At 56.4% G+C, this 24,488-nt stretch overlaps 1 protein-coding gene across 1 annotated transcript in view; it reads right to left on the bottom strand.

Moving 5' to 3' along the window:
- COL13A1 (collagen type XIII alpha 1 chain) overlaps window positions 1-24,488 on the bottom strand; it is a 146,659-nt gene that overhangs the window by 43,697 nt on the left and 78,474 nt on the right. The window contains exons 8-19 of the mRNA XM_045567914.1: window positions 22,464-22,499; window positions 21,748-21,774; window positions 20,693-20,719; window positions 16,852-16,878; window positions 16,730-16,756; window positions 15,936-15,962; window positions 15,099-15,233; window positions 14,929-15,040; window positions 14,155-14,300; window positions 8,942-9,049; window positions 6,961-6,987; window positions 6,109-6,144 (exon numbers count right to left, since the gene is read on the bottom strand). Coding sequence (XP_045423870.1) covers window positions 6,109-6,144; window positions 6,961-6,987; window positions 8,942-9,049; window positions 14,155-14,300; window positions 14,929-15,040; window positions 15,099-15,233; window positions 15,936-15,962; window positions 16,730-16,756; window positions 16,852-16,878; window positions 20,693-20,719; window positions 21,748-21,774; window positions 22,464-22,499 — 735 coding nt within the window. The remainder of the gene's footprint in view (window positions 1-6,108; window positions 6,145-6,960; window positions 6,988-8,941; window positions 9,050-14,154; window positions 14,301-14,928; window positions 15,041-15,098; window positions 15,234-15,935; window positions 15,963-16,729; window positions 16,757-16,851; window positions 16,879-20,692; window positions 20,720-21,747; window positions 21,775-22,463; window positions 22,500-24,488) is intronic.

Genomic DNA, 24,488 nt, shown 5'->3' with positions numbered 1-24,488 from the left:
AATGGTCTGCATGTCCCCACTGGGATTTCACGGCTTTGAAAGAAAATGCTGTCCCCACACCAGCAGGCTCCTGTGTCTACGGCTTCCATCTGTATGGAGCACTCAGCTACATGTGAGTGCCAGGCGGAGCCTGGAGTCACTCAGGTCCTCAGGAGTCAGAGGGGTGCAGAAAGGTTTCAGGAATAGCTGTCGTGAAGGCTGGGACAAGCCACCTCCTCCTGGGTTTACTGGAAGTCCTGCAACCACCCGATTCCCTGGGGTGATCATTTAAAGGACAGAGTTAGTGCCAGTGGGCAGAACACCCCACTTCCTCAGTTCTTCCACTAAAAACACACCAAGAACCCTGCGTTCTCTGCTGTAGACTCTGAGGATACTGCTCTCAGAGAGCCTGGAGGCTCAGAGAGAGGCCTCAACACAGGCCAAATCCTTTTCCCACAAGAAGGAAAACAGCTCAACTCCCACCTCTTTTCCTTCCATTCGAGGAGGGGTTGGAGGGGTGCCTACTGGAAATCTTGGGTTCCCCCGGGGCTTGTAAGATGCAGGTAGTAAAGTCATTCAGAGCAAGGCTCTGGGGCCAGACAGACCGGCTTCTCTACTTCCTAGTTGTGGACCTTGGGAGGAAAGAGCTTCTGTGAACCTCAGTTTGCTCATCTGTAAATTGGGGATAAGAATAAATGCTACCTCACAGGGTTGCTGCAAGGATTCAATAAGTTGATGCATGCAGAGTGCCCGGTGCACAGTGTAGCATGTTGGAAAGTCAGGCAGTCTTAACCACGCAAGTTATCACTCGCCAGAAGTGTGTCCATCACGTGGATCATTGCTCTGACTGGCAGATCAGAACCCTCATCCCTCTGGCAGAAGGATTGAAGAGGGTTGAGAAGAAGGGCCAGTGTGGCCACAGAATGAGGGCTGGGACAGCTGGGTGGGTGGTCATCTGTCCCCCACCATAGGGTCCCTCCCATCTCCTCCACAGGAAGCCCCTGTGTCTGGGGAGCCCCCTGCCCCTGCCCCACTGGCCTCCAGGAGGGGTAACTGCAGTTGTAAGTGGCTCCAGCCTGAGGCTGTCATGTCCTTCCTCCTCTGGTCTGAAGCCCACACAGCCTGCAGCCTGCAGGAGGGGGACGTGCACTTCAGACATGGTCCTTCACGCAAATGCTGAGGCTTAACGCCCAGACCACCGCAGGCATCAAACACACCCCCACTTCCAGAGTGATGAAGGAACCCACTTCGATGCATTTAGAGATAAGCTCTCACCCGGTTTTCTGGTCCACATACGGTCTGACAATACTCGTCAATCCCCTTGAAAGAGAGCCAAGGTTGTAATGTTTTAAACACGCTTTGCGTCTTGCAACATATTTAAAGTAGATCAGTGTCATAAATTTGATCAAATAGGTACCACATGGGTGCACAACAATACTTGCAGTGTCTAGGCAGGAGGGCTGGCCCCGAATGGGGTGGGCGCAGCACAGGGGCCGCTTCGCCGTGCTGGGCTTTGATCTCTAGGAACCAGTAGAGACGCCCGCCTTGCCGGCCTGGCTGGCCTTTGAGAGGATACGAGGCACAGCCCAGTGGGCAGGGGTGGTGGGGCACAGAACTACCCATTAGCAAACTGTGCAGGCTGAGAGTTCAGTTCCACCCTCTGCCATCAGAAAGGACCGCCTGCATGCACATCAAGTCTCCGGGACACAGCAAGCGAGGCTCATGTGGAGGGTCCATCATTTGCCTCATGGCTCCCGCTCCCACCTGACCTCGAGAGCAGCCATGTGGCCTCTGTCTCAGCTCAGTGTCCCCACCTGCTGGGACCCGTTCCTCCCCAAGGAGGTGGGGTGGGAGCAAACTCATCTTCCCAGCATCTGTGACCAAGTCACCCTCCGTGTTAGTGCCTCCTCCCTGTGCCTTCTTCCATGCAGAGAGTGGAGCAGGGAGGAGAGAGAAAGAGAGAGGACTGACAGCAAAAGGAGGGAGGTTGGGGGTGACCCTTCACATCCCAAGGAAACCACAGGGGAGGGAGGTATGTGCATAGTTGGATTAGCCTCAGGTGAGACCCCCTGAGCCGATCCTCTGAGCAGACATTCACTTCTCCACCAGGGTGCAAACATGGGCTGGCCACTGGGCTTGGACTTATGAGACTTTGCTTTTAATTCCAGTGTGGACATTCACCAGCTGTGCAACCTTGGCCAAAGTATTAACCTCTCTGAGCTTTTCTCATGTATACAATCATGATAATGAGCTCTAACCACTGAGCCATGGTAAGGCCCGGGTTAGACAGGGAGTAAATGAACTTTGGCTGAACTAGTGATGTGAAGTATTGCTGCACTTGTCTTTGGCATCAAAGACAAAAAAACCTCTTCATCTCAGGGGAGAAGCAAACTGCTGCCTGAGCATGTGATCACCAGGGTCAAGATACCCACTGTCCCACTGGGGCTGGAGCAGTGGGACGGACACTGGAGCCTCTCAAGGAGTGACCTCAAGTCCTTGGGTGGGCCTTCTGCTGCAGGTCTCAGTTCCTGCTGTCCTCCCTCTGGCCTCTGGTGGGCTAGGGGGCAGTGGTGGGTTGGCAGCAGGACGAGGGGCCTGGCAGAGTGAGGGCTGGCACAGAGGAGAGGCTGCTGAGGCCACCTGTGGGCGGGCTGGCTTTGCAAGGCTGCTGGCTCCAGTGGCGCCCACTGAAAAGATGCAGGGACAGGCTGGGAGGAGCAGAGGTATCGTGAGTCTTCCAGAGACCAGAGTGGGAGTGAGGTGGGGCCACAGCCTCACAGCCCTTAACAGTCCCTGAGAAGAGGCCATTACGGGAGAGCAGGGAGGGCTGGTCTGACAGAGGAAGAAGGGGTGGGGGCAAGAGTCCAGCATGGAGGGGGAGGAAGGGCCTTCTCCTGGGTGCTCGTGAGACCTGGGTGTGGGGGGTGCTTCCGACAAGCCCTGGGTGTGGATGGAGAAAAGACTTGAACAGAGCCTCAAGGGGACCAAGACCCCTCGCAAGGCCAGGGCTGCTCCTCTCTAGCAGATATGGAGCCCGCTCTGTCCTCAGGAAGCCGTGGCCTCCCTGAGCTGAAAGGGACTTTAATCCAGTCTCCGACCTGCTATAGAGGCTTCTCCTAGCACATCCCAGACCAGTCGTTATCCAGACGTTACTAAACATCTCCCAAGGCACCTGGGTACGAGAAAGCTCCCTCTTACTGTTCTGGAATTGTTCTTCCTGGAAGATTAGCCCACCAGCACTTGCTCTCCCCCAGTCATGCAAAAGTATGACCCCTCTTCCACGCTGGAGCCTGCACAGTCCTGAGCAAACCTTGACTTCCCAGGGACAGGAGCTGCCCCCATCAGCAGGACTACACTGATTTGCCCTGCAGACTCAACGCAGCCAGGCTTAAATGGTTCTTCCTACAATCTGAGTCTACGATTGCCACTCTCATGCGACCGGCCATTCTAGCATCATGATACCCAGCCCTAGGTGGAGGACGCTCCGTCCTGAGGACAACAGATGCCAAGCTCCTTTCTGGATGACAGACTTTCAGTTTGCAGCGGAGTGAGGGTGACCGTCATGGTCCGATGCCAGCTGAGGGCATCACCGTGACACCCGGGGACGCGCTGGCAGCCCCGCAGCCCCTTCACAGCTTGAAAGAGCTGGTCTGGCTGCTAATGGGAAAACCAACTCCATGTTGCACCAGGAGGCAGTAAATTTTATGAGTCTGCGTGAGTGGATGGAGGCAACCGCGGGGGCTGATTTCCACTTCCTGACACCATACAAACTTCTCAGTTTATGCAGAACTAATTAGAGATCTCTCAGGTCCTGCCATTTCATCCACCAGGATTCATAAAGCAACGTGGTGGTGGCAGCCACCAACTGCAGCGTGTGAGGAATGTGCTTCTGCAGGCTGATTCTTCTCTTTCCAACACTCCTTCCCCGCCCTGGTTCCTTTCCTTCCTGCCTCTTTTCTCCTCCTGGAAGACCCCAGAGGCTTCCCAACCTGGTTGGGAGGGCAGGGATGGGCTCCTTACAGCAGGTGATACCGTGGGAACACCTGGGTTTGGACTCCTCCTCCGCCATTACAAGCCATGAGACTTTGGGCAAGCTTCGGAGCTATGTTTGAACGTGTCCCCCAGTGTTCATGTGTTAGAAACTTAATCCCCAGTGCAGCAGTGTTGAGAGCTGGGACCTTTAAGAGGTGACTAGGTTATGAGGGCTTTGCTCTCAGGAATGGATTAATGGTGTTATCGTGACAGTGTGTTAGTTACGGTGGAAGTGTGTTACTTACTGGGAGAGCAGATTTGTTATAAAAGTGAGCTTGGTCCCCTCTAGCTCTTGCTTTCTTGCCCTCTCTCACCCTTCCATCTCCCCCATGGGATGACACAGCAAGAAGGCCCTCGCCAGATGCGGGCCCCTTGACCTCGGGCTTCCCAGCCTCTAGAACTGTAAGAAATACATTTCTGGCCGGGCATGGTGGCTCACGCCTGTAATCCTAGCACTCTGGGAGGCTGAGGTGGGTGGATCGCTTGAGGTCAGGAGTTCGAGACCAGCCTCAGCAGGAGTGAGACCCTATTTCTATTAAAAATAGAAAGAAATTATCTGGCCAACTAAAAATATATATAGAAAAAAGAATTAGCTGGGCATGGTGGTGCATGCCTGTAGTCCCAGCTACTCAGGAGGCTGAGGCAGGAGGATTGCTTAAGCCCAGGAGTTTGAGGTTGCTGTGAGCTAAGGCTGACCCCATGGCACTCTAGCCAGGGTGACAGAGTGAGACTCTGTCTCAAAAAAAAAAAAAGAAAGACATACATTTCTTTTCTTTGTAAGTTACCCAGTCTGCAGTATTCTGACTAAGACACTTAGTTTCCTCATTTGTTAAACAGGAGAATAGTCACACCAGCCTCACAGGGTGGTTTCAGGGTTACAGCTAACACCGCTGGTGTTGAAAGAAAGTGTCTGGCCTATAGTAGGTGTTCAGCAAGTAGTGACTGTCATAAAATTATTATATTATTATGGTTATTGTGATGATCACTTCTGGGCCTTTGCTCAAATTGTTTCCCTGTCTAAAATACCATTTCCCTTCAGGTTTTCTGGTGGAAGGACCACAGTGGTGAATTAAAAATGGCCACAAGTACTTTTCTACTCCTCCGGCCAAAAAGTGGAGACCAGGACCACCCACACTGACTCACATGACTTGGTCATGTGACTGGCATCAACCAGTAGGGCATTAGACAATGTGATGTCAGCAGACACTGGAAAAGTCCTCATGCACTGGGACCTGCCCATTTGAATGCCTGCTGTGCTGTAAGGAAGCCTGTCCAGCCTCCTGGAGGATGAGAAGCAACGTGGAGGACTGAAGCCCTCAGCCCCTGCCAGCACCAACTACCAGACACGTGAGTGAAGCCGGCTTGGCCCTCCCACCCGACCATCTATCATCTGATGCGACTGCATGCATGAGCCCAGGTGAGACCAGCTGGGCTCCCAGATCACCAGTCCACAGAATCATGATAAATGAACAATCCGCTTTAAGCCAGTAAGCTTGGGATGGTTTGTTACATGGCAATACATAACTGATACCATTCATCCACCACTGATACCAAATTCATCCATTCATCAAGATTGAGTTCATAGGCTGTCTTCTCCCAGCAGACTTCCCAGACTCCTCCCAACCTGGTATTCCTCTCTCCACCTTCTGTGCATGATCACACTGCACCTTGTGATGGTAGCATTTAATAAAGCTTCCCTTTGCTGGGGCTATTCATGCAGCAAGAATGTTTCTGTCTCTCTGGACTGTGAGCCACCAGAGAGCAGAGCTGGACCCCTCCACGTCCCCATACTTGCTCAACACAGAACTCTGAGCTCCCACTTATCAAGCCCTCAGGGGGCCAGTGAGAACCTGGCCTGCCCAAGTACAGACACAACCACCCAGCCTGGCAGTGAGAGAGCCTCTTGGGTCGGAGGTCCTGCTGGGCCATTGACTTGTCTGAGGCCCCACGCCTTCTGTCTCTCCTCCTCCCACAGGTGGAGGCTCTGCTGGGAGGTGTGTGTGCAAATGTGCATTATGTATGACCAAATCCTGACCCTGTGTGAGGCCCCACTTGGGTTACCCCTGGAGGAGGTGGGGTCCTGCCCCTTCATCTTACCTTCCGGCCATGGTAGCCCTGGATCCCTGGGTCTCCCTGGGAAAACAAAGAGAATGCCATTATAGAGATTTTCCCAAAGTCAAACTTTGGCCTGTGCTGTTCTCCACACGATAGCATCCCTCCTCCTCCCAATGACGCCAGATCCTCCTGCCCCTTCAACATGCACCTCCAGGCGTCCCGGGGACAACAGCTCTCTGCTTCCTCTGAGGCCAGCAGAGATTGCTCTACTCTTCAGAATGAGCCCACGTTGCCGAGGCTGAGGAACCGTGGGAAGGGTCCACTGAGTAGGGACCTGGGAGACCCGAGGGTCGGTTTTTGTTCCACCAATGACTCTCTTGAACCTGGGCAAGTCACTTCCCCCAGGGCCCTCAGCTTCAATGTATAAAAACCATTGGACACAAAAAGTATTCAGCCCCTTCTCATCCCCAGAGCCCCAGGGTCCCCAGCTTCGAAGGCAGAGTCTGACATTGTGAGGGTTCACAGGAGACTGGATGACCCCGAAGGTCTCATCCCGTCCTGACACCTTACAAAATACTATTTTATTGAGATGTTGTACAGTGTCCTGGGCATCTGCCTGGAGTTTCCAACTAGACTGTAAGGTCCTTGGGGGGCAGGACTGTGCCCTCTATAGCAGCCGGAGGACTTGCTCCGCCAGCCTGAGCTCACAAGAAGGGCCATCCTAGTTGGAACCAGACCAGTTCCGAAGAGGAAGGTGTGTTTGGAAATGAGACAAGCTTGACCCATCTCCCGGCTGAGATCCCACCTGGCTCCTTCCGCAGTAGCCTTCAGTGCTCTCCAGCCCCTGCAGGGAACTCACCCACTTATTCAGTGAGTCACCCAGAAGGCACTTACCTTTGGTCCAGGAGGCCCAGGTAAGCCCTGTGGAAGCAAGAAAAAGGTGAGTGGAGATGGTTTCCACTGGTAAATGGTTGAGGCTAACCATACTTACAGGGGAGGCTGGGGGCAGGGCTGCCCCCAAACAGCTACAATAAGAGAAAGGGCATGCTAGAGAACTGCTCTAGAGGATCTCAGAAGGGGATCTGAAACCTGCTGAGGGCACGCGGGGACAACAGGCTTGTGTCCCTCCTTGCAGCCATGTGGGCGCCATGGGCAACTCGGCTGTGCTCGCCCACTGGAAAGTAGGTCAGCGGCATCACGCTGAATTGCCAGTGTGGTTTGGTCCAGATCCTCACTCACCCACCTCCTAATTGGGACCCCTCCCTGGAAAGCCAACCTTGCCCAGCAGAGTCTTAGCTTTGCCCTCGGCCCCGCCTGCCTGTGGAGGAGCCCTCTGTCTCCTTCTGCCCAGGGTGCTGTGGCCAGGGCAGCTGGCCATGGTGAGGTGGTGTGGGCTGCAGCCTGCAGGAACCCGGGGCAGAGTCCAGGGAAGGCTGGCTCCAGCGCAGTCCCCGGCACGGGTCTGGACAGCAAGCGTGGGCTGGAGAAAGCCATGACGCCTGGGTCTGGGCTGTTTCAACTGGTTTAAAAAATACACTTTTTGTTTTTATTTTGTTTTGTTATAAACAACCCAAAAAAGAAAACCGCCTGGCTTGGGTTCAGTGAATGGGAGCCCAGCGTGTGGGAAGGGGAGAAAGGGCAGTGATCAGCAAAGAAGTGAAGTTTGAGCACTTGTTGGTTTACTTGGCTTGGTTTGGTTCGATTTCCTAAATTTTACTTCCTTTCAGGTTTTTCCATCTAAAACCTGATGGGACTAAGACTAACCTCCCTCTCTGGGGTGCTGGGGGGAAATTATGGAAATATTTAAAATCCGCTGCAGTGGTCAAGCAGGCAGGAGGACCGGCTCCCAGCAACTTGGGTTTTCCCACTACTGTGCTGGCCTTTCCACCAGGTGGAGTCCCCTGTGTGGCCGGAACTGTCACCTCGCCTAGACAGACCCCATGAAGAATCTGAAGGTTGGCATATGGGCAGCCAAGGGGCCCAGGTGTGAAACCAGGTGATCTTGAATGTGGCCATTACATTGAGGGCTAATTGTTGGGGACATGCCTGACCCCTCTGTCCCACCTCTGGGAACCTATCCCAGTGAAACTATCAAAGATGTGCACAAACATTGTGTTTCTTTGTCTGCGTTGCAAATCTGTCACAATGAGTGTATGATGCTTTTGCCATAAGAAAGAAAAGCAGGGTTTGTTTTTTTTTTTTTCCTGCCACATGGGAAAAACATTATTAAGAAACAGACAGACTTTGCCCTTAACCCCTGTTCCTCCAGTAAGGTGTAACGTTATCTTACCTGTGGGAGGAAGACTCATTTTCTCTAAAGAAGTCCAGGCACTGGAGGGGGTGCCAGTGGCCTCCCTAGACCCTTCCCAGCAGTGGCCCTGCAGGTCCTCGGGCCTGATGCAGGGCTCCCAGCTGGCCTGACATCCAGCTCGGTGGGAGGGGGGCCCAGCAGTGTGAACCTGCACGGGCCCCGAAAGGTGTGCTCATCAGGGGACCAGGGACCTCCTTCAGAGTCCCACTGCCCCCAACTTGGGTTTTCCTAAGCCCAGGGCTCAGGGACAGCCATCAGAGGTGGCCCTGGGAATTCTCTCCCCAAGCTCCTCTCTGCTGCGGCTGGGGAAGGGACAGCCTATGAGTGGTCTCCCCCCAGGCAGGCGGGGACCGACACGGCCCAGGGCTGTGTTTTCAGAGCAGAGTGCAACAGGTGGGTGTGACGGGGACGGGCAGCTCCCTGCACAGGCCACCGCGTCCAGTGGCCTTGCCAAGGTGTTTCTGCTGTTTGGTGGGGGCCCAGGGTCCTGTTGCTTGTTCAAGGTTTGGAGGCTTCCAGAGTTCTTGGGACAAATCTTGAAGGAGACAGGAAGAGAATACTTACGGGTGGCCCCATGGGCCCTGGCAGTCCTGGGTGCCCCAGAGGTCCAGTCGGTCCAGGGGGGCCTGGTGGCCCTGGCGGACCTTGGATGCCGGCCTGGCCCTGTTCACCCTGAGGTTCGTGGAAACCAGTGTTAGAGAGGAGACCCCGGGAGCTGTAGACCAGCTCCCGCCCCCATGCCATGCACCCGGTGAAGGCCCCGCCGTGGGCTCTGCTGACAAGGCGGTGGTGACAGGGAAGAGTGGTGGCGTGATGGTGATGATGCTGTGGTGGTGGTGACTGCATGCAGGGGCTGGTGGCAGCGAGAAGACGGCCAAGGCAGTAGGTCCCCAGGAGGTGGGCTTCCACAGAGGACTTGCTGCCCAGAGCAGCTGTCCCCAGGGCAGGGAGCCCTGCTGCCGTGGCTGAGGAGCAGGAGTGAGTGAGAGAGGGGCCCTCGGCTCCCAGGCTGGCCAGCTGGCCAGAGTCCAGCCCAGGTGGTCTGTGGCCTGGGCCTGCCTCTGTCACCCGGTCTCTGGTGGCAAGTCACATCATCTCTCTAAGCTGTCTCAGCTTTTTGCTGTCTTTGATTTTCTGGCCTGGGGGATCAGATGAGATCCTTAGTTCAGAAGCCACAAATTTTGTTGGGCTCACTAAATAATTGGACAAGAAGTTCTATGCAAAAAAATTTGGATTGGTGGCTCCTGATGGAATGCCGGGAACTCCGGCAATGCTGGGCCCGCAGTGCTGGGTCCAAGGAGTGGCTGCCCCGTTAAGTGGGGCATGAGTCCTCCGGTCGTTTGGGTCCCCATCCTCCCCATCCCTCCTTACATGCAGCCTGCTCTGTCACTTAGGTGGTCTGCCTGGCCTCAGAGGGCAGTCAGGTTTGCACCCCTCGGCTGGTTGAAGCTTTGGAACTACAAGGTGCTTATGCTGTAGGGGTTGCTGTTGTCACTCCCCTGCCCCACCAGCTTCTTAGGCAGCTGCTCTGAGCTCAGTCTCGCCACCCACTGTGCCTGTCCCCAGGATGGACTGTGAGCCCAGGGATGCAGGGAAGGCATTGTGTTCCCTTAGGAGGAGGAGAGAGCCTGGTCCAAGTGACCCAGATCTTGGGGTTGGGGGCAAGAGAGAGTCATCCTGGATCTAAACCAATGCCATTATGTCATTTTCTAAATGACCTCGTCAGGGACGATGTGGGCTGAGCTCTTGTAAGGAGGGGCCCATCCTTGTAGATGGGTGAAAGCAGAACCCCCCTGGCAGATGTGAGAGCCCCAGGACGGATGCAGGGGACACGGGCAGCCAGAGTTCCAGTGTGACCTCAGCAAGTCCCGTGACACTCTGGTCTCCTTCCCCGTGTGAAGGAGGGAGCTGATGATGCTCACTGCAGACTCTCGAGGGAAGTGGCGATTATGAATAGGAGTGCATGACTTGGGAATGAGAAATGTAAGATTTCAGCAACACCTGCATGTACTATCGCTTGGCTGGAACATCCTAGGGCAGATGGCACCCAGGAGTGTCACTCCCGGGCCTGGGCCTCATCCTGCCACACCCTTGGAGAAGTCACTTTAGGGCTCAGGTGTCCATGGCAGAGGAGGCAGGTGCAGAAATTGCTTTGGTGGCCACCCTGCCTCCAGCCCGCTACCTAGCTGCACGTTGGTTATTGGTAAGTCTCCAGGTGGCAATGTCTTTCCTGAACCAAGAAAGGCTTAACTAAACCTCAGGCTTCAAGAGGGGAAGAGTGTGGCCTCCTTTTCAACCAGACTGATTCTGATTAAGCCCCTTGGCCTCTGAACATCCTAGAATCCTTTGCACTGCTGTGCTGCTTCATAGTCCTCATGGCATTTCTACATTTTTGGAGAAGGATAATTCACAAGGCAAGGGAGGCTTAGTCTGAAACAAATCACTGAGCTCCTTTCTGACTGTGAAATTCTAGAATCTTCAACCGTCACAATCCTCATGTTACAGAAGAGGAAACTGAAGGCCAGAGAAGTTGAGCTCCCTGACCAAGGTCACATGGAGAATTCAGGGTGAAGCCAGGACCCAAACTCAGAACTCCAGACCCTAGTCCTATTCATTCCAAAAAAGCCCCCAGCAAAAAGGGCTCACTGTCCAATGCTCTGCACTATGGAAATGACCTCTAACACCATCTGCTAAGCACATCATATTTCATACAAAGTTTCCTCTTTCAACTATTCCTACACTCAACGTGTAACCATCTTGCACAGCCTGTGAAATCAATATTGGTTTATTGATAGGAAATGGACAAGCATTTTTATGTCCCATGATGGCTGACAGCACTAAAATCCTCATTCTTAGGCAGAATCTGTGGCAGGAAGACTAGGGCCTTTGGTCTTTCTCTGCTTTGGAAGCCAGGTCAGGGCAGCACCGAAAGTTCTGGCTTCACCACCCGTTGCTTTTGAAAAGGGAGGTGGTAACATGCAGCAGCCTGGATTGAATCCTAGACCCCTCTCGAGTTCTTCCTCTGCAAACTGGGGATTGTGAGGGTAGCACCTCCACCACCGGGAGGCTACTGTGGGGAATGCATGAGGTAATCCATGTAGAATTCTCCCCGCAGTGCCTGGAACCCGGCGAGGGCTCGACACAGAGCAGCTAATACAGCTAAGGCCAGGAGGTAGCTGTTGGGGTCCAGGAGAATGGCTGCTCTGAGCATGGACTCAGGTCCCCTGGAGTGGGGCCTGGCACAGGTAGGGCTGGGGACAGTGGGGTGGGCCTGGTGCTTCTCTGACCTGCCAGGAAGCTCCCGGGCAGCCATGCTGTGGGTGAGCGCTCAGAGTCCGCAGAGGCCCTCGCGGATTTGGCCTGGTGATGCGATATGCAGCCTGCAGGCTCGGGTAGCACCGGAGCCACGCGCCCCTCTGTACTTCTAGCTGTTAATTGGAGGGATTTTCCATCGTTTGCAATCAGGTGCCTGAACAGCCAGGCCCTTGGGCTCCTGACTCCCGAGTCAGGATGGGAGGTCGAGGCCCTGCTGTCAGGCATTCAGAGAGCAGCTCAGGCCCTGCCGTGCCTAGCATCCCTGAGCCTTGGGGGTACGCCCTGTGCAGCGTGAGGAAGGCAAAGGGCGTGAGGACAGCACGGCCACCTGGTCTGGAACCGACTGGGATCTCAGAGAGCAGGGTAAGATTGCTCTGTTCTTTGTGATGTGCTCACAGCGATGACACCTGCGGGGTGGGGACTCCGTTCCTTCTGCAAACACCCTCCCTCCTCACACTCAGGTGACAAGGGATCCGAGGCTTGGCCATCTGCATCTCTGAGTATAAACGATGTGGGTCCATCTGAGAGCCCTGGCTGTGGGGTCTGCAGCCCTGACTGCCAGTCCCACCTCTGCCTCTCGCTGTTTGTGTGACCTTGGGCAAATCAGTTCGCTTCTCTGAGCCTCAATTTCCTTATCTCTGAAGTATGGATAATAGTAATAATGACAGCTAACATTAATTACAGCACTTAAACGGTGCGAGGAACTATTGCAAGTGCTTTACATATACAATAACAACCCTATGCAGTAGACATGTATTATCTTTATATCATACATGAGAAAGCTGGGGGCACAGAGAGGTCAAGTAACTTGCCCCAAATCACACAGCCAGTAACAGGCAGAGAAACTGGTGCAAATCTCTGCTCTGCAGTGTGCTGTCTGTGACTTTGGGCAACTTACTTAACCTCTTGAGCCTTGATTGCCTCATCTGTGAAATAAGGATGATCTTGCCTAATTCATAAATAAAACCAGGCCTGGAAAACAGGTAGCACGGTGCCTGGCACACAGTGACAGCTGTTACGAGTGGTAATCGTGTGGGGCTTGTGTCTTGTGCATTTCCACATCTATGGGACTCATGGGTCCATTTCTGTCTAATTCAATCTCACTGAACCCGAGCGGGGTTCTGGCTCTGTCTACTGCCCCCGCCGGCCTGCGGTGCCCAAAGACTTGCTGAGCCCCTTGGGAAAGCCACACGTGGTCTGGGCAAAGGGGAGGTGTCTACCTGGAAGGTCCGCCTTTTTATGACTGGGGGTGGAGCCAGTCGCACTGAATTGAGGAGAGGCAGCAGCTGAGGAGAAAGATGAGTTGGAAGGCCAGAGGGCAAAGGCCAAAGATCGCAGGTGTTCAGAACGATGTCAGAGGTCACGAGGAAGGCAAGGTGGCCAAGAGGGACGGGAGGAGAGGGAGAGAGAAGAGAGATCAGCGTGAGCACGAGGAGCAGGAGGGAAGGGGTAGACAGGGCACCCTATGGCTGTGGGCACAGTGCGAGCTTGCCCTGGGATGACACAGCCGTCCCCTGGGAGGAGGTGTAGCCCCCTCTGTCCGCACCCTGCCTCGGCCTCCGGGTCCGAGCTTGGGGCGTTGGCCAGCAGCCCCCTGGAATGGGAGCTTGGGCCTCCTCCATGGGCCTGCCCTCCTGGCCGTGCTGGGCCGCAGAGGCTGCCGGACACGCAGCCCAACATTGCACGGCCAAACCGCCCATCCCTGCTTGGTGCACAGAGGGTCGCAGACTCAGAGGCTCTGGCTAGGGAGCCACAGGACCAGCTAAATTGGTACTTGAAGCCAGGTTGGTGTGTGGCGACCCTGGGGTTCTTTTTTTGGTTGAACAAGAAAGGCTGGAGTCAGCGAATCTGGGAGGACAGTTGAAGCCAGTGCCAAGCCCGTTCCCAGGGGCTGGGCTGGCTGAGGGTGCGGCCAGTGTGGGCACAGGCTAAGTGCTACTGAGAGCTCAGCCTGGGGCTGCAGGGCCTGGAAAATAGAGGCTGGGTAAAGATGTCTCTGGAAAGTTCAACCACTCTTTTGGGGGAGGCAACTTGCAATCACATTATCTAATGTGACTTTTTGTTTCTGGAAATCCTTGCTGCTTCCAGTCTCGCTCCCCGTTGGAGCTGAGCAGCCCGTGGCTTTAGGAAGAGGTTAGAGCCCACGTGAAAACAAAGATGGCATATAATGTAATCAGCCGCTTGTTTTCAAAAGCTCTTTAACTCACATGAGGCTCCTGAAATGAGCATTAGGGACGAGGAGCTGCCTGGGCTGCGAATTGTGGCCAGCTGGGGACTTGGGAGCCCAGCTGTGGCCTTTCCAGGTCATCGCTGCTGGCTCCTTGGGCCTTGGCCGTTTGCAGAGCCCCACCCACTCCCCACCCACTCCCGCTGCAGGGGCCTGGCGATGTGCAATGGTGCGCTCTGCGTCCGGGAAGCCTCTCCGCAGAGAGGGGCTCAGAGACCTTCCAGAACCTACGAACCTTCAGGGTAATTATCTGGCTGGAGCGCAGAGCTGCTGGCATGCTGCTTAGGTACTCCTGGTTTGGGAGGGAATGGAGTGGCACAGGGAGGGTGAAGGGAGAGCCCACAGACACCAGCACCCCGCTCCCCTCCTCCCCCTCCCTCCCTGGGGAAGCCACAGGGAACAGGAGGGACCGCCTGGAGCTCTTGGTGTCCTCTGGCCTTGAGACCTGCCACCCCACCCTGCCTGCGGGCCCCTTGAGAGCCAGCGGACCACCGGAAGCCCCTGCTTTCCTGGCCCTTCTACACAGCCTTGCTCTGCCCGCCAGCTTCACCCCTGCCCGCTGTGCACTCCAGACCGCCCGCTCATTACGCTGTGCTTCCCTGCTCCCGTGGCAGGGTGCTTCTGGAGCCTTCTGTCACGGTGCCCTTCCCTCCTCTTGCATCGGGCTGAGGGGCAGACAGCCCTCTGCTGCCCCGCCCCAAGCACTCACTGAGGCCCAATGACACACTGCCAAAGCGTCTGCAGTTGTGTTGTCTTTTGTGCTGGGGGACGTTGTCTTTCTTTCGGGTAACATAACAATCCCGTGAGCTGTGTTTCAAATAAACACAGCTGACCTTCTATTATTGTATCAGGATCAGGCCGGCCGGAACACCAGGGCCCCTGCGTCCCTGGAGCACATGCCGTGGACAGGCCGGCTCTGTCTGTGCTGCTGCCGGCCTGCGTTCCCCAGCCCAGGCCCAGCCCCGCCTCGGACTCAAACCCATCCCAGCCTTTCACGTTCCAGGCCCACCATGGCCTCTCCCCGGCCCAGGAACCCAGAGGTCAGAGTCTGGCATGTCTTCAGCCCCCTGAGTGGCTGGGCAGAAGCCGGGCCCTGCTAGCAAGGCCCACTCGATGGCCTTCTACAGTCACGATGACTGTGAGCCCGGTTTGTGTCTGTCTCCACTCCCTAAATCCCACCACCAGGACCTGCCTGGCAGGGGCGGGCAGCCCGGGGAGGGCCACACCATGCAGCACACTGCTGGGCACCACGAGGCCCATGTGGGAGGAGATGGACACCTGAAGATGCCATCTCCCTGTCCCTACGGCCCAGGCCTGAGAGCAGCAAGGCCCAACACAGCCAGGGGAGACTGAGCCCTGCGGTCTTCTGGGCTCTGTATGCTGGGGTGGAGCGAGGAACAGGAAGGAGGCAGCTGGGGGTTGGGGGGGGTCAACCATCTTAGCCCTGAAATCCCTCCCTGCCTCCCCCCCTTGCTGCCCACTTCTGTAGGGCTGCCTCTGTCCTTAGAGGCAAAGTAGAGACTTTATGCTTGAATTGCTACAGCCACCCTGATTATCTCCCACCATCAAGGTTTGGGTCATCTGAAACAATGATTAATCCAAAAGTCCCTCTTAGCTGGCCAGGGCAGGCCGCCAGTCACACACACACAGTTGTGCACACACACGTCCGGCGGGAAGGGAGTCAGACGCACAGACTCTCACAAGTCCCACAGGGAGGGTGACATGCCGGGGAGCCACAGGCTCAGACGCACACAGCTCAAGAGCCACCGGGCTCGCCCTGTCAGCGCAGGGGCAGACACGCTCCATGCAAAAGTGCTTCCCCAGGGGACACAGCTGTGCCAACCAGACATACTGTTCCCCAACACCATCTCTCTGGCCGCTGAGTGCAAGGGGGCTGTATGCTCCTGTTCCCAAGCTCTGTTAGGTGCCGGAGACCCCAGGGGGATGAGGCTGAGCCAGGGGCTGTGCCCCAGGGATGGATCAAAGGGCCCTGCTCAGTTTTAGGGGCTCACTTACCCGGTGCGGGTACTCTCCACACTGCCCCTGGGAATGAGAGGGAAGGGAAGGGGGTGTTAGACACTTGTTGGGGGGACCTGTCCCTCAGTGGCACCCCCAGAACTTACGGACACAGCACGTACCTCATCACCCACCAGCACTGCTGCTCTGGTTTTGGCCTGAGCCCTCTGAGGCAGGAGAACTAATTCCCTCCCTTGCCCCTGGCTGGCAGCAGGGAAGGGACACCCAGGGGCTGCCTGGAAGTGGCCCTGGGGAGGCGAGGGCAGGACTCTGCCAGATGCCGAGTGCCATGACAGTGGGTTGGGATTTACGTTCCATGTCAGGTAGTTCCACCCAACAGCCCCGGACATGACCCCTGGGTGGGAGCAGCTGTGGACAGTGGGGCCCTCAGACACCCACCCTGAGCCGGGAGCGCCAGGACCCAGTGCCATTCGCCCAGGGGCAAGCCCCGCAGTCTCCAGCAGAAATTCTGCCAGACAGAGAACTCAGGAGGCCAGGAAGGGGCCCAGGCCAGTGGTTTACAAATTGGCACCCCCAAATCCCAGGGGCTTACAGAGGTGGGTCAGGGAACACTGTGGGGGTGACATCTGGGAGAGGCCAAAAAAGAGGCTGAAGAGGGCCAGGCTCACCCCAAGAAAAGAACAGCTTCACCCGAGTCTCTCGTATGTTCCACAGCACCTTAGGGGGCTTCCCTGGCTCTGGCGATAAAAACTAAAATTTGAAGGTAACCACTTTGAACCCCTTTCTACTGGTTGGGAGAATGTTTCCTGAGATGGGGATTCCGTGGCGCTTACCTTTTCTCCTTTTTGTCCTTGAGGTCCCTACAAAGAGACGGAGATGAGAGAGTTAGAAACCGAAGCTAAGGGGCCAGCGGCCGGAAGCGTGTCTGCGGGGGGAGAGCGAGATGGGTACCAACCGGCTGTCCTCGGGGGCCTGCCAGACCCTGCGGGAAGGAAATACACACAGGTCAGTGGGCACACAGAGACACATGCGGGGGGCGGGGGGCAGTGGGGCAGACACTGGGGCTTCCAGGGGCTTTTCAGAACGTCCCGGAGCCCTGAAGGCTCGGCCAGCCATGGCCAGGTCTTCCTGTGCCCAACACATTCAAGGCTGTGTGGCCTCATTCGCCAAGTCTCAGCTTCACCCATCAGAGGGCATGACTGGGCGTCTCCCAACCCCCACGCGGGGCTGTGACAAGGAACAGACGCCACCCTTCATTCATTCCTCAACCACTATCGTCTCGTGCACCTGCAATGTAGCCGGCACCTAGCTGTCACGTGGTTTCTGCCGTGACACACACCCTGCCTGGCACACACACAGCCTCTGGGGGACACTAGCACATTCTGTCTTCTACCTCCCAGGTCCCAGTGATGCCCACTGAACCAGAAGGGCCTCCGAGGACATGGGGGGCCAGGCCAGGGCCGCAGACACCGGGGGCTCTGGAGAAGCCTTAGGCAAAAGAGGGGAAGCAGGAAGTTGGCAACTTAAGCTCTTTTCTGGGTTTCTCTGAGGAACACAGGGGTCTTGGGGTTTCCTCCAAGGTTGTCTTGTCAAGTTCACAGGCTAGGAAGGGAGCCGGGGTCAGGGTAGACTCTCGTACTCCGAGGGCCCAGTGTCCATGGGTCTCTGGGGAGGCTGCATGAGGGCTGGTGCTGAGGGGCCTTGTGGCCGTCACAGCCCTGTGCTGAGGAGCCACTCTGAGGCCAGCTCCGTGTGCACTGGCCGGGAGGAAGGTGCCGGGTCTCTCCCAGGCCAGAGGGCCTGCGGCTCAGGGAATGGAGGTCCAGCTGTTCCCACTGCACCACCCTCTCCGAACTGGGCCAGCCTTTGTAACACTAAGTCCCGCAGCACAGGGTTCCCCGGGCAGGGAACCAGGGGCCAGATCCCCCTCTCCCGGGACAGGTCGCGGTGTGATGGGGGAGGGGCCGAGAAAGCTAACAGGGGTTTACGACTGCAGAGATTCAGGGGATTGAGCCCAGATGTCCCAAACGGTGGCTCATGGGGACAACTGTGGTATTTTGTTTGCCCTACGTGGCTTTATGGCTTTATTTCAATTAGTTGCCAACACTTAAGAGCAAGGAGAGTGCGAATAAAAATCTGGACTTCAAGTTTCTCTTGGTTAATCGGAGGCCCGACGACACATGGTACCTATCAGCTCCAGCTGGGCAGTCTCAGTCATGGGCAACGTGCTCAGCCCTCGGCCACCAGCCCTCCCCTAGCCACCACCGAACATGGGGACGGGGCCTGTGTGCTTCCTGTGTCAGGCACCGCTCTAAGTTCCTGGGGCGCCCTCACCCCTAGGACAGCCCAGCGGGTGGTGGCCTGGGATTTGAATTCAGCATCCTTGTGCTGCCCGAATCTGGGACCTGCAACTGCGTCCTCTCAACTCCTCATTTCAGGTCCTTGGGGCTACTGTGAGGGGGGAGGGGCAGAAGTGGCCCCCTTTGACAGGTGAGGACACGGGGGTGCAAACACAGGAGGGTACTCGAGTCAGGTGCCCAGCAGAGGGGAGCCCCCTGGGGAGGGAGCAAGCAGGGGACGGACAGATGACAAGTGGGCCGAGATTACTGCGCCCCACAGCAGTGGTGGCTGAACGGCTCTGTCCCCATGCCAAGCCAAACAGGGGTCTAATGGCTCTGTGGCCCGTTGGGTTTTGATGGATGGTGAGACAGACAGGGGATCTGTCGCACTGACGTGGGCTCGTGGGAGATGGCACAGCCTTGCCCTTTCCCCAATTTAGCTCTGACCCCAGCAGACAGGGAAGGCTCACAGCGGGTCGAGTGGGCGGGGCAGAGGGCTGGCATGGGCTGAGTGAGGAGACAAGGGGAGCCCGCGGAAGGGGTCCTTTCCTTCAGGACAAAAGGCGCTGGCAGCAGGAGGCAGCGTGGCCAAGTGGTAAGACCCTGCCGCATGGGTCTGAATCTCAGCTGCAGTGTTGAGGAGCTGTGTGACCTCAGGCAACGTACTTAGCCACTCTGTGCCTCAACTTCCCCTCTTGTAAAGGGATAATAAGCTGTTATGAGGATTACAGTGCCTAGTGGGTGACCATTATTATTACCTCCCAGGTGAGACCCATGGGCTACCTTGTGGTTGCATGGGGTGGCCAGGAGGGGAGGAAGGTGGGCAAGAGGGCTGAAGGGATGAGCACCTAACGCTTGATGCCCCCAGAGCAACGGCAGCACAGAGGTTCACCCCTGCCGGGGTCTCTGTTACTCCACGCATGTGCACAGCATGCTTGGGAACAGGGAAGGGGCAGGAAGAAATGCATTTGCAGCAGAGGTAGCTGTGACGGAGAGGAGAGCTTGCTGGGGGACCTGGTGCCAACGCCAACTCTTCCACCCACAGCCCCCAGCACCTTGCTGCCCTCCCTCCAGTTCTGTGGGTGTGGCAAGGACTTTCCTACCCCAGGGCCCTTGCACATGCTAGTCTCTCATGTCCAGGATGCTCCTTCCCACCCCCGTCTCTATTTTCTCTTGGTTAAATCCTCACCCTTCAGGCTCCAATCCAAGTCTCTTTCTCAGGAAAGCTGTCTGTGACCCTCAGCCTGGGTGAGGCTTCCATTATACTGAGATTCCTCAGGGTACTGGGAACCGCCTTTCATAGCACTTATAACAAGGCAGTTTGTTAATTATGTGAGTGATTATTTAGAAGCACATCCTCCCCACTGGATTGTGGGCTACAGGGCGGCAGGGACAGTGAGGATTAAATGAGATAATACATTAGCCCAGTGGCCACCACACAGCAAACCTCATACCTGTTGGTTGGGGCCGGGGCAAGAGGACAGGCTGCGGCCCGGAGGGAGCTGAGTTGCTAAGGGTCCCCCAGCAAGTTGGGGAGGGCTGGGCTGGAGTCAACATTTCTCGTCTTCCTTCCTAGTCACAAGATTACCTGCCTCCCTCAGTGCCCTGGCAGTGCCCTCGTCATGGGCCAAGAGTGTCTCACGCTACCTCTTGGAGCAAGGCACGAGCCACACGCTGGCTGGGTGGGGCAGGGCAGCCTATGGTGTTGCTCTCACCGCCCCACGCCGGCCAGCCCTATGACGCAGGGGGTGGTCCCTCCCAATGTGGGTGTGACCCAGGACTTGGGAGGCAGGAATGCATCCCCATGGGGGGCCAGCCCATTTGTCCCTAATGGCCCTTCAGTCCCTGCTGGGAACGGGGCCACTCACTGCTCATGGAGGGTGGGCACCCTGATTCCCTTCTGCAGGAGGTGGCCCGTGGAGAGGGCAGATTCCTTGCAAAAGCTGTGCAGAAGGTGGAAGGGCCAGGGGGAAGGTGGGGCAAAGGTCTGCTACCATGCAGGGACAGGGGCCCCTGCAGTCCCGGGGCAGCTCAGGGCAGAGCTGGCCCTGGGGAGGGTCATGATGGCTCGAGGAACATCAGGCTCACAGAAATGGCATCTCCTGGAGGAAGTGTCCCCAGCGAGTGAGGATGTGAGCTTGTCCCCGAGGGCCCATGTCAGAGCAGTTTGGGAGCGCTGAGCTGGCCGCTGGCCTCCATGTGCTACCCGCCAGGTGTGGGCTCTCTCTGGCCCTCCCTTCCTCATGCTTCACGTAGAAACACCCTGCCCACCTCTCCTCCCTGCATTGATAGGAGGACCTAGGGCGTGTGCTTGTACAAGGCTGGGGAGTGACCAGGACAGAAGCCACTCTCGCTGTCCCCGCAGGGCCCCCTCTGAGGGGCAGGCCCTCTTTGCGTGGCTGTGAGGCCAGGCCAACCCCCACCCGTCTCAGGAAGGCAGGAAAGCGGGGCTCTTACCATCTCCCCCTTTGGTCCGGGGTGGCCCTGGAAGGAGAAGAGGGTGAGTGCCAGGAACACTGTCTGCAGCCCAGAGGCCCACCCCACTGCCCCACGCGGTCCTCCCGCCACTCTCCCTTTGCCCCTCCCGCCTTTCTCACACCGTCACTCCACACAGTCACTCCACACAGTCGCTGGCTTGTCACCCAGTCCCTGACCCACTGACTCAGCCGAGGTCACTTGCCCACTGTCCTTTGCTGGGCCTTTCTAGCAGCTGCCTACCCTGCCGAGGAGAGTTGGGGGGTGGTCTCCCTGGACCCCAGGCCTCACCCTGTCCATGTGACCAGGACGGCTTCAGGGGACACCTGGAGTGGACGTGATCACCAGGACCCCCGGGCTGCACTCAGCTCGCTGGCCTGCAGTGGGGGAGTGACCAGGTGGGCACTGGGGCCCCTCATCTGCGAGCCGTGAGTGGTGGGGCCAGGTTCAGCCATGGGTGAAGCCGCATCACACCCACCCAATGCCTTTACCTGGGGGCATGTCTGAGGGCTTTGGAGGGGTCAAGCCCCCTTCCAGCTCACCCCTTCCTCAGAGTATGCTGGTGCCTCCTTTTCCCCTGGAACATTTTTGCCAGGGGACCAAGTCCAAAGGACTGAAATGAGCAAAGAGAGGAGCTATGGCCAGAAGCAGCCTCCTCATGGCCTTGGGCACATGTGTGGGGTCCTGACCGGGGAGGGGCACGGGGTGCTAGGGAGCCAGGGCCAGTGTGTGCCCAGGTGCCCAGCCTCTCCTCACCGGCTTCACCAGAGTCACCATGTTCTAGCATCTCCAGACACCGAGAACCCAACTTGGCAGCTGGGGACTTGTGCGTTGGGGAAGCCCACTGGGGCCGGAGGGGGGGCTCAAATGGCCACCTATCCTTTCCTTTGATGACAAGCTTCCACCTCAGGAATTTTCCTTCTAAGTAAAGCAACTTCAAGGAGTCAGGGCCTTGCAGAAGGACTAAGAGACCCAGGGTTACTGGCCTGGACCGAGATGGGGGGAGGAGCCCCCAGCCTGAGAGAGGGCCCACTTACCGGTTTGCCGTCTAGCCCAATGGGACCCTGAAACCAGAAAGACCAGATGTAAAGACCAAGCATCACAGGCCCCCTTCCCATGAGGCTGCCCGGGGCAGCGGTCAGGAGTACAGGTTCTGCATTCCACCAAGTTAGGGTTCGAGTCCCTGCACGACTACTTCTTGTTATATATATATCAGTCACCACTGATATCAAAGACACCCCCCTGACCCCAGGCAGAAAGCTGGTGGTATGTTCCTAGCGCACCAGGGCTGGCCAGCAGTGAGGCAGGAAGAGGGGACCAGCCACTCCCCCTGCTCTGCCTCTTAGAACATGTCCTAGGCCCCACAGGCAGGGGTCAAAGGCCACTCAGAAGCCCACCCCACCGCCCCCTCTGGGGTAGACTTCCTCTCAAACCCCGGTGTGCTTCCCTGCTGCACCTCATTTGTTCCACATTCCAGTGTCATGCTGGGGTTTAAGAGCCTGTGACTTCACTTGCCTGGTTCCTGTCCCACTGCCCCTAACTTGTGTATTTATTTTCCTGTATATATTTCTTGCACCCTGAGCTCAGTGCTGAGCTACTCGCCTGGGTTGGCGTCCGTGAATGGCTATGGAAGCAGGTCCTTAATGACCAGCATTTGGAAGAAGTGGCGTGAGGGTTGGCCTCAGATGAAGTTTAACCCAACCAGCCACAGAGACCACCTGGGACACAGCTAACCTTGGCCTACCCCACTTACCGGAAATCCAGGAAAACCTCGAGTGCCTGGTTGACCCTGAAAAGAACAGGAAGGCAGTGAGGATGAGGAGGAGAGGAAGCTAATCCCTAGTCCCCTGGCTCATCTTAGCTCCCATCCCTCCCACTCCTGTGTGACCGTCCGCGTGGGGGACACTCTCACAGTGAGCGGGCTGGGAGGGAGGATGGAGAAAGATGGAAGTGGAACATCATCAGCGATCTCCTGCAGGGACTGGGGGTGGGGAAAGAAAAAAGTGGGGGCAGCATCCTTTGGGTCGACGTCTAGGAAGCAGGCCCTGGAGAGCTCACTACTGTGGGGGCTCTACTCATAAACACGCAGGCAGGGAGGCGAGGACAGCGGGTCTCAGCTCGCTGCACACTGAACTCCTGGGCTGCGGTCCTCTCCTCCAAGTCTGTTTTTATTTACATAGTCATTGCTCATGGCCACTTATCCAAGGATGTTTTAGATATTGGCAGATACCAGAACTTGGCCTTCAAAATGTGTTTTCAGGCTAGAACAGGTCAGATTGCTCGTGTTTCTCTCCCCTGGCCAGCAGGCTCCTCCCAGCAGTTGGGCGATCTCTGCATCCCCCAGTCTTCACGGGGTGCAGAGCAATCCACGCCCATTTTTCTGGAGGTGCAGAGTGCAATGCACATAGATATTCAGGCTGGAGAGGAGAAGCAGGTTCACTGTTTTTAGCCCAGTGGTTTATGATCAAGATTCAGGACAAAAGACATCTCTAGAAGAAGCATGAAGCTGTGAAGATCCAGGGCTGGGGAGGGATGAGCCGGAGGTCAAGGGTAATGGAAAGCTAGGACACTGGAGTCTTGTCACTCCCCTGCTCAAGAACCAGCAGTGGCTCCTTTCTACTCACCTATCATTCAAGCCCATCCCCAATCTTGTCCCCATCAGCCTTTCCAGGATGTTAGCTCCTTTCCTGCCTCATCTTTCCCCTACTCTGCCCAGGCACACTGGCTCGCCTGCCTTTCCCTGGACACACCGGTCCGGCTCTCAGCATGGGCTCTCCCTTGGCCAAGATGGCCACAGTCTCTTCCTAAGCATGGGCTTTTGAGTCTGGCAGACTGAGTTCTAATTCTGCCTCCACCAGAAGTGGCTATGTGACTCTGAGCAAGTTGCCTAACCTCCCTGAGCCTCAATTTCCTCATCTATAGAATGAGGATGGCCTCATATAACCTCATAGAGTCACCAAATGACCTCCAATTATGTTTGTAAAGCCTATTCAAACGGTAGCTGCCATCACTGGATGTCTGTTGAATTGAACTTAACAGAGAAGATCCAGAATGAAGCAAGTTTTCTTCTGAGCTCAATATATCTTGGGGTCAATGAAGGTTTGTCCTTGCCAGGCAGTAGTTCCAGAATCTGATCCTATATGGAGGAAGATTTCTCTAGATCCGTCTGTTGTGACCCTGAAACATCTCCAGGCTGCTTGGGTCCTCCTTGAAACCATGGACATGCCTGCCCAGCGGTCTGTGCCCAGGGGACACATCAGCCCCTCTGGCTGGGTGGGATGGGGGCCCTGCTGTTGGGGTGGGGGGTGGGCTGGTTTGGCAGGGCACTAGCTGAAGTCTGCTGCAGGCTCAGGATGGGCTAGTGTCAGTCATCCAAAAGGGCAAGAGGAGGAGATGCCACTCAAATGTTGGCAGGGCCCCTGGCTTTTCTCCTCCCAAGGATAAGTGAAGCTAAGAATAGCGCTAAGGAGAAAACCCGGAAACTCTGCAATGTAATCTCTGAAACCTCCCAGTGTAAACTCTCTGTAAACTACTGTGGACGCTTAGAGGCCCGAAGAAAAGGTCAGGACGAGAGGATTCCAAGAAACATCTTCAAGTCCCACTAGGGACAATATTTACGCGGTAGGGATAATCACACGGTTTGCTAATTACAGAGCCTGCCCTGGTCACAGGATGCATCTCTCCAACCAGGGCCAAGTCCAGGGCTAACCAAGGCTTTTTCAGGGATCTTGGGAAGAACCTTGTCATTGACCAAATGGAAAGTAGGACTCTACTTCCC

Source organism: Lemur catta, chromosome 14 (genome assembly GCF_020740605.2).
Source record: "Lemur catta isolate mLemCat1 chromosome 14, mLemCat1.pri, whole genome shotgun sequence".
Taxonomy (NCBI): Eukaryota; Metazoa; Chordata; class Mammalia; order Primates; family Lemuridae; genus Lemur; species Lemur catta.
The sequence above is the reverse complement of the archived record's forward strand: the minus strand, read 5'-3'. Positions and strand labels throughout refer to the sequence as shown.